General features: G+C 44.9%; 1 protein-coding gene and 1 long non-coding RNA gene across 5 annotated transcripts in view; one reads left to right on the forward strand and one right to left on the reverse strand.

Annotated features, from left to right (window-relative positions):
• The first annotated feature begins 1176 nt into the window (after positions 1-1176).
• LOC138111567 (uncharacterized) lies at positions 1177-1873 on the forward strand. Its single transcript, XR_011151391.1, has 3 exons — positions 1177-1257; positions 1592-1658; positions 1796-1873. It is a non-coding gene; the product is annotated as an uncharacterized lncRNA (long non-coding RNA).
• Positions 1770-12164, reverse strand: part of GALNT16 (polypeptide N-acetylgalactosaminyltransferase 16) — a 75593-nt gene continuing 65198 nt past the window's right edge. For all 4 annotated transcript variants that reach the window (XM_069017599.1, XM_069017600.1, XM_069017601.1 and 1 more), the window contains exons 14-16: positions 12006-12122; positions 5380-5519; positions 1770-2976 (exon numbers count right to left, since the gene is read on the reverse strand). In XM_069017599.1, the coding sequence (XP_068873700.1) occupies positions 5382-5519; positions 12006-12122 (255 nt within the window). In that variant the 3' untranslated portion in view covers positions 1770-2976; positions 5380-5381. The remainder of the gene's footprint in view (positions 2977-5379; positions 5520-12005; positions 12123-12164) is intronic.

The raw sequence follows: 12164 nt of genomic DNA on the forward strand, positions 1-12164 counted from the left end.
AGGGAGGGACACAGGAGCTCTTCATCTCCTGTCTGAACACTCACCAAGTAGTAGAGACCAAAAGAGAAAGGATGCAGGGAGTATGTTAGGATGCTTGCCCAAAGGAAGAGCAGCAGTCAGGTTTCCAGATGCTTCTGAACTTAGAATCTACTTCCAAAATGCTGAAGAAGTCCAATTAGAGGGTGAGAGATATCCCTTTCCACAGCCTGCAGCACAACAGCAGAGGATCTTGAGAAGTAAGAGACGTCCCCATAAGGTCTCTGTATCAAGCAAATCCCTTTTAACAAACTGCAGAAAAAGATGGTCCCTTAGCACCTAGATTTGTTACTGAATGTAGCCTGGAGAAAACCTCTATTTCTAAGAAAATAATCTGCTTTGTGAGTTCTCAAATAAAGTATTTGAGTATTTAAAAAAACCCAACAAACACGCAAGCAACAAATCCAAATAACACTTGATTTTCCTTTTTAGATAAAGCATCTACTGAATTTGACCCAGCTGTAAGACTGCTGTGGACATGGTGTTTCTATGTTTTCAGCTTCCAGCAGAGAAATTACTCCCCTGTAATTTTTCCCACACTAGGTTCTAGTCCCTTTTGAGGCACCTATTTCTACTCCAAACTCTTCTCTACCTTATGTATGTGTCAGACCTCTGCATGTCTGATCCTATCCTCCTCAGAGGATAACCCATCCCTCACCCATTTCTCCTTCCCTCCCAACCCCCCAGTCTGGCTCTTCAGAAGATTAGAACCCTATCATTTTCCTAGGCAGGACTAATAAAATCTTCCCAGCCATTAGAGCTTGAGAACCTCCTGGTTTTTAGGGCACTTTGGTGGTCATCACTCAGGGTGTGCATGGCAGGGCTCCAAGGACACAGCCCAACTGTGTCCTGCTACAAGAGCAGCACTAAGAGAGAAAGCCCCAATTCTTCTCCTTTTTATTGAGTTCCCACAACACTCAAACATCAGGCAGCATGGATAAGCATTGGTTCCACCCCCCCACCACCAGATGACTTCCAGCACACCTTCACCCTCCTTCCCTAGACAGAAGCTCTGGCACAGCTGCTTTCTGTAGAGGCAGACCCAGCTGACCCTAGTTTGAAAAAGCCTCTGCAAGGTGAGCTGGAAGGCTGTTAATCCTTGATTTTAAACGCAAAGTCTCTACAGCGGCACTGCTGGCTGGGCTTTCTTTTTTCTTTTTCCCCCTCTCTCTTTTCTTTTTTCTTTCTCTCTTTTTCCCTTTTTGTTTTAAATAATATGAGGTTAGAAAATCTTACCAGCCTCCTTGGGGAGTCACAATATTTGAAGCTCAGTGATGCACATGCTAGGAGACAGCTGTGGGTTGTGATGCTTCTTTGCCCTCAAGCCAGAAGCAGAAGAAAAGTCTTTGGGAGGCTTATGTAAAAAATAGGCAGGCTGCTAGCTTAAGGAAAATATCGAGGGAGGAGTAACAGGAAGAATTAATTCCTCACAACCCCAGCTATTTCTTTCAGTACATAAGTCAGCCCATTAATTGCCAGGAATTATACTTGTCTCCCTATCCAGCTGAGAAGGACTTTTTCAGTCCTTTTCAACTGGTACACCATTGTTTCCTAGAAGCATCTCTGCCAGCTCCAGCAGTATCCCTCCTGAGGCAGCCCATGAACCCATGCAAAGACCTAGGGTATGTATATGTAGGGAGCAAACCCAGTGAGAGACAGAGGAGGGGACTGGCAAGAAAGGATGCTCTTTTTCAGCAGAGGAAGCAAAGGGGAATAAGAACAGGCTGAAACACTTACTTCAAAATGGATTTTATTCCAGGCATTAAACAGATTCTGGCACATGCTTTTTTGAAGAAAAAGGAAAACTAAACTGGGTTCCACATAAATTACATCTGGCAAAGTGCAACTTACAAGTGAGTGGGAAAAATAAACCTTTTGAAATCTATTTCTGTACAACAGTAGATTCAGCTCCTCTTAAATAAACCCCCATTGGTTCACAGCACAGGAAATTACATTGGATGCTCTGAAACAATAACAGCTTTCTTTAAAGGTATTACCAATGCAAATGCTCCATCTTGACAGTCTAGGGGGCTAGACTATTAAGTAAACAGGAAAACAAGGGTGAGCAGCTGCTTGTTCTGACTGTTAAAAATAGTCAGTTTGCTTGAAAAAATCCTAGGAGACACCTGTTACAAAACATGGCACTGCATGGACCTTGGGGAAGAAAGCAGAGATAATATTGTTCTTCCTTCCCTTCAATGCAAGGGAAATGGAGACTATGCTAATAATGAATTGAACAAGACTTTGTTTATTCTGAGAAATTCAGTTTGCCCATACTTGACAGCAGCCTTTTGTAATGTACCTCCTTTTTAGCAACTGTTAAAATACATTGGAAACCAATGGCTTCCAAAAGATGATGTGTGGGGAGATCTCTGTTGAGCTAAAGCAATGCTTTAGTTGACAGAAAAGTGAGCAGTTGGAGGTGACCGCAGGAGAACATGTCCAAAACCAGGCAGAATTAAAAAATTAAACTCCAAACTCCACAAGCAATTTGAGTTATTGACATCTAGCATATGTCCACCTTTGCCCATTTCCTCCCCCAGGCCAGGGCACCTGAAGAAGGAGAGTGTCCAATCTTCAGCTGCCCCAGCTTACAGCCCAAGAAGGGTGCCAGTTCACACTCTGCCAGGAGAGCAGTAGGAAGAGAGGCACAAATCAACACAGCTAGTCCAGGTACGTCTGCTCCAGGAGCAGTCAGCAACGTCCAGCACTGGAGCCAAGCACACAGTCGAGGGCAGCAGTCGTCGTGCTGACAAGAGCCCTTTGAACCAGGGCTGGCCCAGAGCTTGGAGACTGTATACAAGCAGGGCTTCTGTGGTCTGCAGCAGTCAGGAGCATTGTTTGTAGAGGAGCTGGGTCCTGGTCCCAGAGTGGTTATGAAGAAGGAATTGCAAGAAAGCTGCACACACAGAGTGGGAGCAGGGAGGAAGGAGGCAGTACCTGGTAGGGGAGTGAACATGCTGTTAGCTGCAGCCCATAAACTGCTGGAGAGTGAAATGGGGGGAGGTCAGATGGTCCACTTAGTCTGTGTTTTGATGAAAATATGTAATCCTCTCACACTTCATTGTATACAGAGCTTACGAACAGTACCTGCTCAGTGGCCCTTCATCTGTCTTTATATCAACAAGGTATGTAAGCCAGGTATGTAAGAACTTGACTGTTCCTGTCTCCTACTGCATAATGATGCTATTCTGGAAGGACCATCTCCTGTATATTCTTGTTTAAAAATGCAGTAGCTAATAGGATGGCATCTCTCCCCTCAATGGGTCTGTCTGGCCCGCTCTCTTTCCATTCCTAGGCTATTTTCCTTCCTTCTCTGCCCTCTCCTGACCTCAGTGGTTCCAGCCCAAAGCATGTCTATACAGGGAAAGAGAAATCACTGCAGAGTCAGTGCCCTCATTTCCACACAGAAGAACAGCTGCACCATTCTGTAAGAATCAAAAGAAATCCCCTGTGAGTTTTCAGAGTGCAGGCAGGTCATTCTTCTGGCTAATCAGTGCTGAGGTGGGGATCCGATGTCAAAGTGAAAGGGGAGACAGGAAAAGAGCCCCTGCCACATGGTGGATTTAATTTTTTTAAACCAAGAACAAAAACCATTGTTCAGTTTTCACACTAAGCACATGCAATGTATGAAGAACATTATCTGTTCTTTTGTCAACTGTTTGGGCTAATACCAAGCTAAGAGAAAGAATTCAAAAGAGATACAAACATGATCAAAAACCAACAGCTGTTCAGAATCCAAACAAACAACCTGTTTCTTCTACACCAGATCAAAAAGGATCCAGGCAAGCAATTGCCTAATGAGGGTGGTCCCACCACCTGGTTCCCCTGTCAGTTTCTTGGAAAAGAGAGTTGGTTTACAAAATTTGTCTTAAGGAAAATTTAACAGATCTAGTTTGGAGAAGGTAAGGTTGTGGGGACTTTATTTACTTGAATATGTAAGAGTCCCTTGGCAGGTTTGAAAACTCATAGCTAGAGCTGACTGGTAACTGGGAGCAGGACTGGGATGCTAGCTAGAGACACCAGTGTCTTTGGTTTTTCCAGAACACAAAGGAGAGGTCTCTCAGGGCAGGCCTGCACTGGGGCAGCATTTGTGCAGGGGCAGTTTTAGCTTCATCAGCTAACCTCTCCCTAAGGTGCTCACCGGGAAGAGAGAGGGCTGTCAAAAGTAGAGCAGCCCTAGCCTTTCTGCCTTGTCTTTCTCAAAGAAAGGTGGAAAAGCAACTAGACAGAGGGAGTGGGTGGTTTGTCATGCCAGGCTGTATTCACAGGGGCTATGCAGAGCTGGAGAGACAAGCACGAGGACTGTGGTCCTGCCCAGCCAGCAGCAAGAAGTCTGCTATGACTTAGGGGCTGTCCCCCTGCGTCTCTCTCACATGGCCTGAGCCATGCGCAGCACCTCTGTCTGTGTGTGCTGCCCATGCAGCTCTGTGCACAACCTCCAGTGTGGGCTGCAGTGGGCAGTGGCTGGTAGCACCAGGAAGAGCAGCCAGAGAACAGTCCCAGCTTCCCTAACATCCCAACGTGTTGGCACCTGTCTCTGACTGCCTCCACCAGAACATGGCACCCTGAACCTGCAGGCTTGGGTCACTCTTGGAGGCAGGGCTGGCCTTCCACACATAAAAAAGCTGGAAGGAAGAATTCAACAGGGAATAGTCCCTGAAACAATCCCTGGTTAAGCTGGTAAAACAGATTGTCCCTTTTCAGTCTCTCTTGTCAGCATTGCCCAATCTCAGCACATTTGGCTGTAGGGCAGCTACTCTGGGCAGAGGAAGGAATGGGCCCACCAAAAAGAGGTGACAAACCTGCCCCCAGGATCTGCTAACTCTTTCCCAGCTTCTCCAGTGATCATGATGACTCTTCTGGCCAGTCCTCACTGAGAGACATATGCATAAATGATGCACAATGTTAGAGCAAAAAGCCAGGGAAGACAAAGAGCTACCAATGTTTGTACAAGCATAGCCTAAAGCTGCTGGACTGAAGGTTGTGGACTCTGGATGCAGAGAAAGGAAAGGATGGGGAGAGCTGCAAGGTGCTTCTGGTCATTTCAAGTACTGGGCTGGGTCCTCCTCCATCTCTAGGTGCAGCTGTGCACAGGCATCAGCTACAAAGCAGAACTTAAGACAATAGATAGGAAGATTTCAATAACTGTCCTGATCCCTCTCATCCCCAGCTTCTTATCTGAAAAGCTCAAAAACGTCAAGTGCTCAGCTGAAATGGTGGCTTACTGATGGGCACAATGAAAACATTTAGGGTCAGACATACAAAACCATTCCTCCCTTCCTGATCCCCCTCTGTTCCCAAAGTCTCATGCACAAAGAAGCAAGGAGATCTCTGTGCTACCATCATGTTGCTTGTAGCAGCTCCCACTGTTGGCCAGGTACACCTGCTTGACAGGGGTTGGTCACCACTCTTCCAGTCTGGTTTTCCAGGCAGAGACCGCTGACAAAGTGTTGAATGAAACTGCCTTTCATCTTCCACTTCTGTGAGAAGACACAGAAAAAACATGATGTTACTTCCATTCCCCTAGAGAACAGTGACTTCAAGTTGAAGGTAATTGCAAGTAAATTCCAACAACTGGGGAGAATGAAAATCTGGGTATGGGCAGCATCTCTAAATCACTGGTTGCCTGTACTAACAATACCTGCAGTTAGGTAGGGTTAGGGTTTAGCTGAGTTACAGGGCTGCAGACTCAGAAGCATCTAGAAGGCAAACAGCACTAGTGGTCACAGCACCAAGCCTTGTCTGAATTCAAGAGGCGTTTGGACAATGCTCTCAGGCCCATGATGTGATTCTTGGGGTGTTGTGTGAAGGGCCAGGAACTGGACTCAATGATCTGGATGGGTTTCTTCCAACTCAGCATATTCTATGATTGTGTGATTCCATCAACACAAAAATGAGCAAGTAGTGGCATTTTCAAAGCATGTTATAGTCATGGTTTCCTTGCCATTCTCTGTCCTGGGCACCCAGATACCTGCCAAAACTTGAAACCCTCCTATGGTTGCCTTCCAATCCGTGGAAAGCAGAGCACTGAAAGGTCTCCCAACACAGAAAGCAGCCTGTCCACAGAAAGCAAAAAATCATACTTCCTACTGTTTGACTGGATCTCTCTCTCTTCCATTGTCCCCTCATCTCTTCTTTCATCACATTCAAAAGGTCCCATATACAACCCTTTCCTGAAGGTCCACTTTGGTTGTGCTACTTACCAGGAAACAAAAATACATCCTAACCTTGAACTGAAAATTCTACTGGGAAAGGGCTGTACTTTCCATCCCTGCTGGGAAAAAACCTGGGAATGCTGTGGCTGATAATGAAGGGAAAAAAGTAGAAATGAGTCTGTGGATTTGGGATCTCTCACATGAGGTACTGCCATTCACCTCAAGTGGGGCACAGCTGAGCTCAACAGGTTGAGAAGATCGAGGGGTCCAGGCTCCAGGGGTTGTCCCTTCATTCTTTTCAGTCTCACAGATGACCCAGTTAGAATTGTGGTCTGGGTGCTCAGTCAGTAAACAGCTTAGGAATATTATGAGGATGTTTTGGCTAACCCATGAGACTGATGAGGAAAGTGTTTGACAACACTGATGGACCTCAAGGGTATTGCAGAAAAGATATGCAAAGGGAATTTAAAAATTTCCTGCAATATCTGGGCAATGTCAAAACCTACAAACATTTTAATTCTTGGGTAGCACAGCAAAAAGACTGCCACATGCTTTGTGGTTTAAGATACTCAGTTATGTTCACATATTGCTGGCAGCTGTTAGGTTTCTTGGAGGGCAGGGCAGTTGCAAAGCCCAGAGTAATCTGTTGCTCCTGTATCATATATTTCTTCAAGTCTAAATACCAGAGGCAGCACCAATTTGCAGTACTGCTAGCCCTGTTTGACAGGATACCACTAAAGGAGAGCTGTTTGTGCAGCAGGAAGAAGCTGATTTTAACAGAGAAGGGGGCAGAGGAACGCAGTGATGATGGACAGGGAGCTACAATGCAGACTTTGCACTACAATGCCCTCCCCAGCTGCTGCAACCTACACAGGTCCCAGAACCATCTGGCTCCCATCTGGCAGAAGCCTCCCTACAAAGAGCTGAGGAAGAGTTAATACCATAAAGCAGCAGCTGTAATGACGGAGAGTAAAGGAGGGGGCCTTCTCCCCTGGCAAGCTGTGCTCTGTGCCTAGCTGGTGCCATTGCCGCATGGCAGCCTCCCCACCAGCGTCTCCAGTGTCATAGACACCCCAGTGAGAAGCCTTTTGACCTTCTCCAAAGCCCACCTTCCTCCTTGCCCTCCACTTTCCCACTACCTCTCTGTATTTGTGAATTCCCAGTCTCCACATTCCCCTGTGCATGTGCTAGAGGAGGCCTGCTGGCTGCCTCTCCCACACACCCCACAGCTCACCAAAAGACCCTGCTGTAAAAGAAGATGCTGTTATGAGATTTCAGATGGAGGACAAGGCAATTACCAAGAGACACTGGTTTTCTTCCCCCTTGCTGTTCAGGAGAAAATTAGCACACTGGAGGCTTGCTTGTGTTATTCCTTCAGATGAGAGACCTGCTACTGTGGCACCTGCACATGCTGAGCAGGTACCCACTGTGATGACAGTAGGGAGTCTGCAGCAACAGGCGCAGCAGGACATTTACTGCTGCTAACAAAATCAATCAGCTTCTCAGTGAGTCACACCACTGGAAAGCCCAGCATGTCATGTGCATACACGTTACAGGGAGTCCTCTCTTCTCCTGCACCCAGACATTATGACTGGCCTGTACTTGGAAGGAAAGCTTTTGGAAGATACAGGCATTGCACAATCTGAAAAATGTTGGCTTGAAAATCCTCTTTGGTCTCCCTTTCTTGTGCAGATGGAGATAATACAGTTTACTGGTCAGAGTAGGTTTGGAGTGAAGATGGAGGAAGGAAAAAAAGGAATCCATATTTTCTTTGAAATGTTGTGTCTTGATCCTCTTTCCCAGTGTCAACCCAAAATTTCCCCCACTTTTTTGGAAATCTCTCTCCCTCTTTTTTTATCTATAATTTCAAAATACTTTTAGGTGGCTGGATAGAAGCACTCCATGTGCAGTTACTAAGAGAAAAGTCAGAAAAAGCCAGTGCTCTTCTATCCAACATATACAAGAGCTGAAATTGTTTACACTAGTCTAATTTCTCAGGGTAATCAAAAGTTTTCTTTTAACCCCCAGTAATCCAGGCAGTCCAGGGCTTCTCTCAAAACCCTAACTGTGGAACAGTGGAATCGGCCAAGCTCAGGAGGCATAGCTGAGAAAGGCAAATTTTGTTCATGAGCACAGAGATACTTCAAACAGAAATGTATGGAGAGCTGATAACTGGAGCAGCCAAGGATGTTGTAAATTGTAATTGAGTGTATTTGCAGTGCCATGGGAAGCCTGAAGCTGGTCTTGAAGACTAAATTTTAAATATATGAGCAGAGACAGAGGATGGAAAAGCTCACACCAGCATCCACCAAGTACTGCCTTCCTTTGAGCACTTAAATTTCTAAAACTAAATCACAACTGAGAGAAACTCTTGCCTCCTGAAAACTACTTTCAAGGTATGGCATATTGCCAGTATTGTGTTACCTAGTTATTATCATGAAGATGCTGAGTTAGGTGCTTTCAAAATAGACAGGCTTTCACTCCTTTTCTTTTTGGATACTCTATATAAAATTGCATTAATCTTCAGGTAATATCCTGAGAAGTAAAGTGGGAAAAATTTCCCAATGGCATACAAAGGGACACAGAATTTCAAACATTGTTTGTCTCACAAGAAAACTCAGTGTCCTTATTTTCATGCTGAGGTCTCATTCCTTCAGAACATTTTAATGAAATATAGCTGTTTAATAGGATTTCTCAGCATTTCTTGTTCTGTTGGGAAATACTGTGCCAATGCTTCTCATTTTCATTCCCTTGTTTTAGTGTCTGACTCTCACTTTGCCTTCTATTTGTCCTCGCTATAATACAAATTAAAACACCACTCCTACTGTCAGTCAGAGCCAAAAACAAAGCTGAAGGCAATAATGTATTGCACATTCAACTAAAAATGCTATTCTCCAAATAACATTATGGATAACATCCATCTGGTTTGAAATCTAGTTCTGATTATGCAGAATAGCTTTTGGCTGGTCCTCTGCTAGCAGTGCCAGCTGTTGCTGTTGAATGATCAACAGGATCATGTTGCCAAATAGATTTCATTTCTGGTTTCTTTCAACCCAAGGGAGTCTGACAGCACTAAAAATCATCTAAAGTGTGACTATTGTTTTGTATCATCCTGCCTGCAAAACTCTAGACTTATTTTGAGGTAATACTCTAGACACACCTTGTAATAGTCTAAAGCCTCTGCTAGAGTATTATCTATATGTTAGATGGACTGTTGTTAGCACTCAAAATTAACAATAAAATTATCTGTCCTTGGGACATGCTTAATGCAGAACAGCTGTGTAGCATGGGCACAGCTTCAGTATGTTTGAAAGCAGAAACCAACTTTAGGAGCTGTGTGGTGCTGTCATAATGAACTAACCCTGGGACACTAAAAACCAAAGCTATCACATGTACAGTCTTTTGTCAGAAATGTTGCTTTTCATGACTCCGACACAGACATGAAATCTAGATCCAGAAAAACCCAAACATCTTTCACCACAGATCTCTGATGACAGTGACAGGAAAGATGTTCAAAGCTGGACTTTTATTACGCTGCCATCTCCTCCTAGGATATTGTATGTGTGATGCGTGTGATGCATGTTGGCCAGGCTCACCATCCTCCACACTCAGACCACATACTCAGGGCTCTGGCTTGTCACTTCCAGCTCTCCAAAGTAGCTCAGCTCCCCTCCCTCCACCCTCCATTGAGCTCCTCTGATTTTCTGAGTAGCCCACTTGATCTGAGAAGTGGATACACTCATGCACAGTTTGGAAGCACTGCTCTCCTCCAGCACTTGCACTTTGGGCTGTGAGTGTCCATGGGGAGACAGGCAAGTTGTAGGGCAACTGAGAGAATTTGTTCCCTCCAGCTTTGCTCTTTCTTGGAAATCAACCTCTCAAATATCAGGAGGAGAGAGAATGGAATAGTTTACACGATGACTGACTTCTAGCTAATTAAAATCTAATGTCAGTGTTAACAACAATTACTGTTGTGTTTATGGAAGGAAAGAACCATAACAACATTCCCCAGAAACACAACAAACTTGAGCATTGCAAGTAGAATTGGCTTTACAAGTAGAAATCTGAAATGGGAGTTTGGGACTACAAAAAAGATCCCAACATTTCAGAGCATTTCAACCCAAATTACATTAAAAATTCAAATGCATTTCTCCCACTTCACCCCACCTTGTCCCTTCAGCTGCAAGGCAGTTTGGAATGGCAGCTGCAATTCAAACCAGTCTCTAATTATTTGAAATGCTTAAACAAAATCCTTGCTTAGAGTCAGTTAGTTAAATCATCTGCTAGGTCAAGTCCTTGATGTAAGTGCAGTTTGCTCACATAAGGTAATGGAAAACAACAGCTCACACCCTTAAGTGTGTGTATGTCTTCATAATGAGCCTGTATATAATCAACACATCAAGACTCAATAAATCCTATTCCAGCAGCAGAATAAGCCTGCTTGTATTACTGTGGCTTCTGGCTTCTGATATAGCTTGGACTCCACCCTCCTTGAGGGACCCTTGTCCTTCTGTGACAAGGGAAGCAGGGAAAGACAGCTGATTTTGGCAGCTGCTAGAGTCCGCTCTGCTGCCAGCGAGGAAAATACTGCAAGGCACATAAGAAACTGAGTGACCTAATTACACAGCAAGGGGGTGAGTGACTGCCAACAAGAAAAAGGAGCAGGCAAGCACAGCCCACCTGGGATACCCTTGCAGACTAATCCAAACTCAAGAGTTTTCCCAGCGTATTCATGGTGACAACTCTTCAAGGCATTTCTGCACTAAGCAATCCTCCAGAGGAAAGTCTATACAGGTTTTCCATAAATGGCCAGGACTGGATTTCAGTGCTTTCTTTCAGGAAGAACTAATTTCAAGGATTCATATAGCATTAAAAAGTACTGACAAAAGAAGATGCTGCTGAGAACTGGTTAAGGCTGAACCATCTACCTTTGGGCTATCAAAACAGACGTGTCAGAAAGTACAGAGTCAGCACAGCCTTAGATGACAGAAAGTTTGTTTTCTCTTGGTGTAGAGGAAAGCATGGGAACTAGGAATGAAACAAGTCCAATCTGCTGTCTGCCAGTGTTGCATTGCTCCTTTCTGTGCTTTGCCCAGTTCTGATAAAAAAGCACATCACATCTCTGTTGAGGGCACCCCAACCATTGCAGAGGCCATCCCTTACCTAGTGCTGTAAGGCAAAACGATTGATTTGTCCTGACAGATCAAGGATGCACATCTTGGAAACAGCATAAGTCAAAGACCTGCATTTTGTTGGGAACATTGCTGCTGTGTATTTTGCCTCTAGGGAGCAGTTCAGGTGGCACATATGGTGCTTTATGTCAGTCAGTATTTCTTAACTGAGTTGTGCACACTCAGTTTTGAAGGTCTGCTCACGTGTCCAAAGAACAGCACAAAGAACACAGTTCTCTCACTTCTAAATAAAAAACCAAATTATAGCACACACCACCCTTCCCTCAGGTATCTCAAAGCAGTTGCCTTACCTACCTCTCTTTGGTGCTGTGCTCCATCCATGCACCAATCTGGCTGCACATAAACTTATCCAAGAAGCAAGGTCCGGGTGCTACTGAGCTGGAGCCAACCCCGCTGCCAAGGGCCCAGGCAGAGCAGACACCCACACACTGGGCTTCCTGCTTGGCCACACGCTGTCTCATTCATCCAAGCTTATGAAACACACCAGAGAGGGAGATGCAGAAGATGGAAAGGACTTTTATGTGCTTTGATAGTACTGGTTTGCCCTGCTGGCTGCACTGATGTAGGTACACTCATATGTGGCAACGAAGGCATTAGAAACAGATGCCCAGTTACCTACCTGTCTGCCTTCTTTCTGATTGCAAGCTTCCAGTGTGATCTGAGAGCCAGTAGAGAAGGAGGTAATGGAAAGACACTTGTCCTGCTGTCTAATTAAAGGGTCACTGAATATCCACTCCTTTGGAATAAGAAAAAGAAAGGTTCCATTAGGATCCCAACA

The sequence above is a fragment of the Aphelocoma coerulescens genome, chromosome 5, assembly GCF_041296385.1.
Source record: "Aphelocoma coerulescens isolate FSJ_1873_10779 chromosome 5, UR_Acoe_1.0, whole genome shotgun sequence".
NCBI classification, from domain to species: Eukaryota; Metazoa; Chordata; class Aves; order Passeriformes; family Corvidae; genus Aphelocoma; species Aphelocoma coerulescens.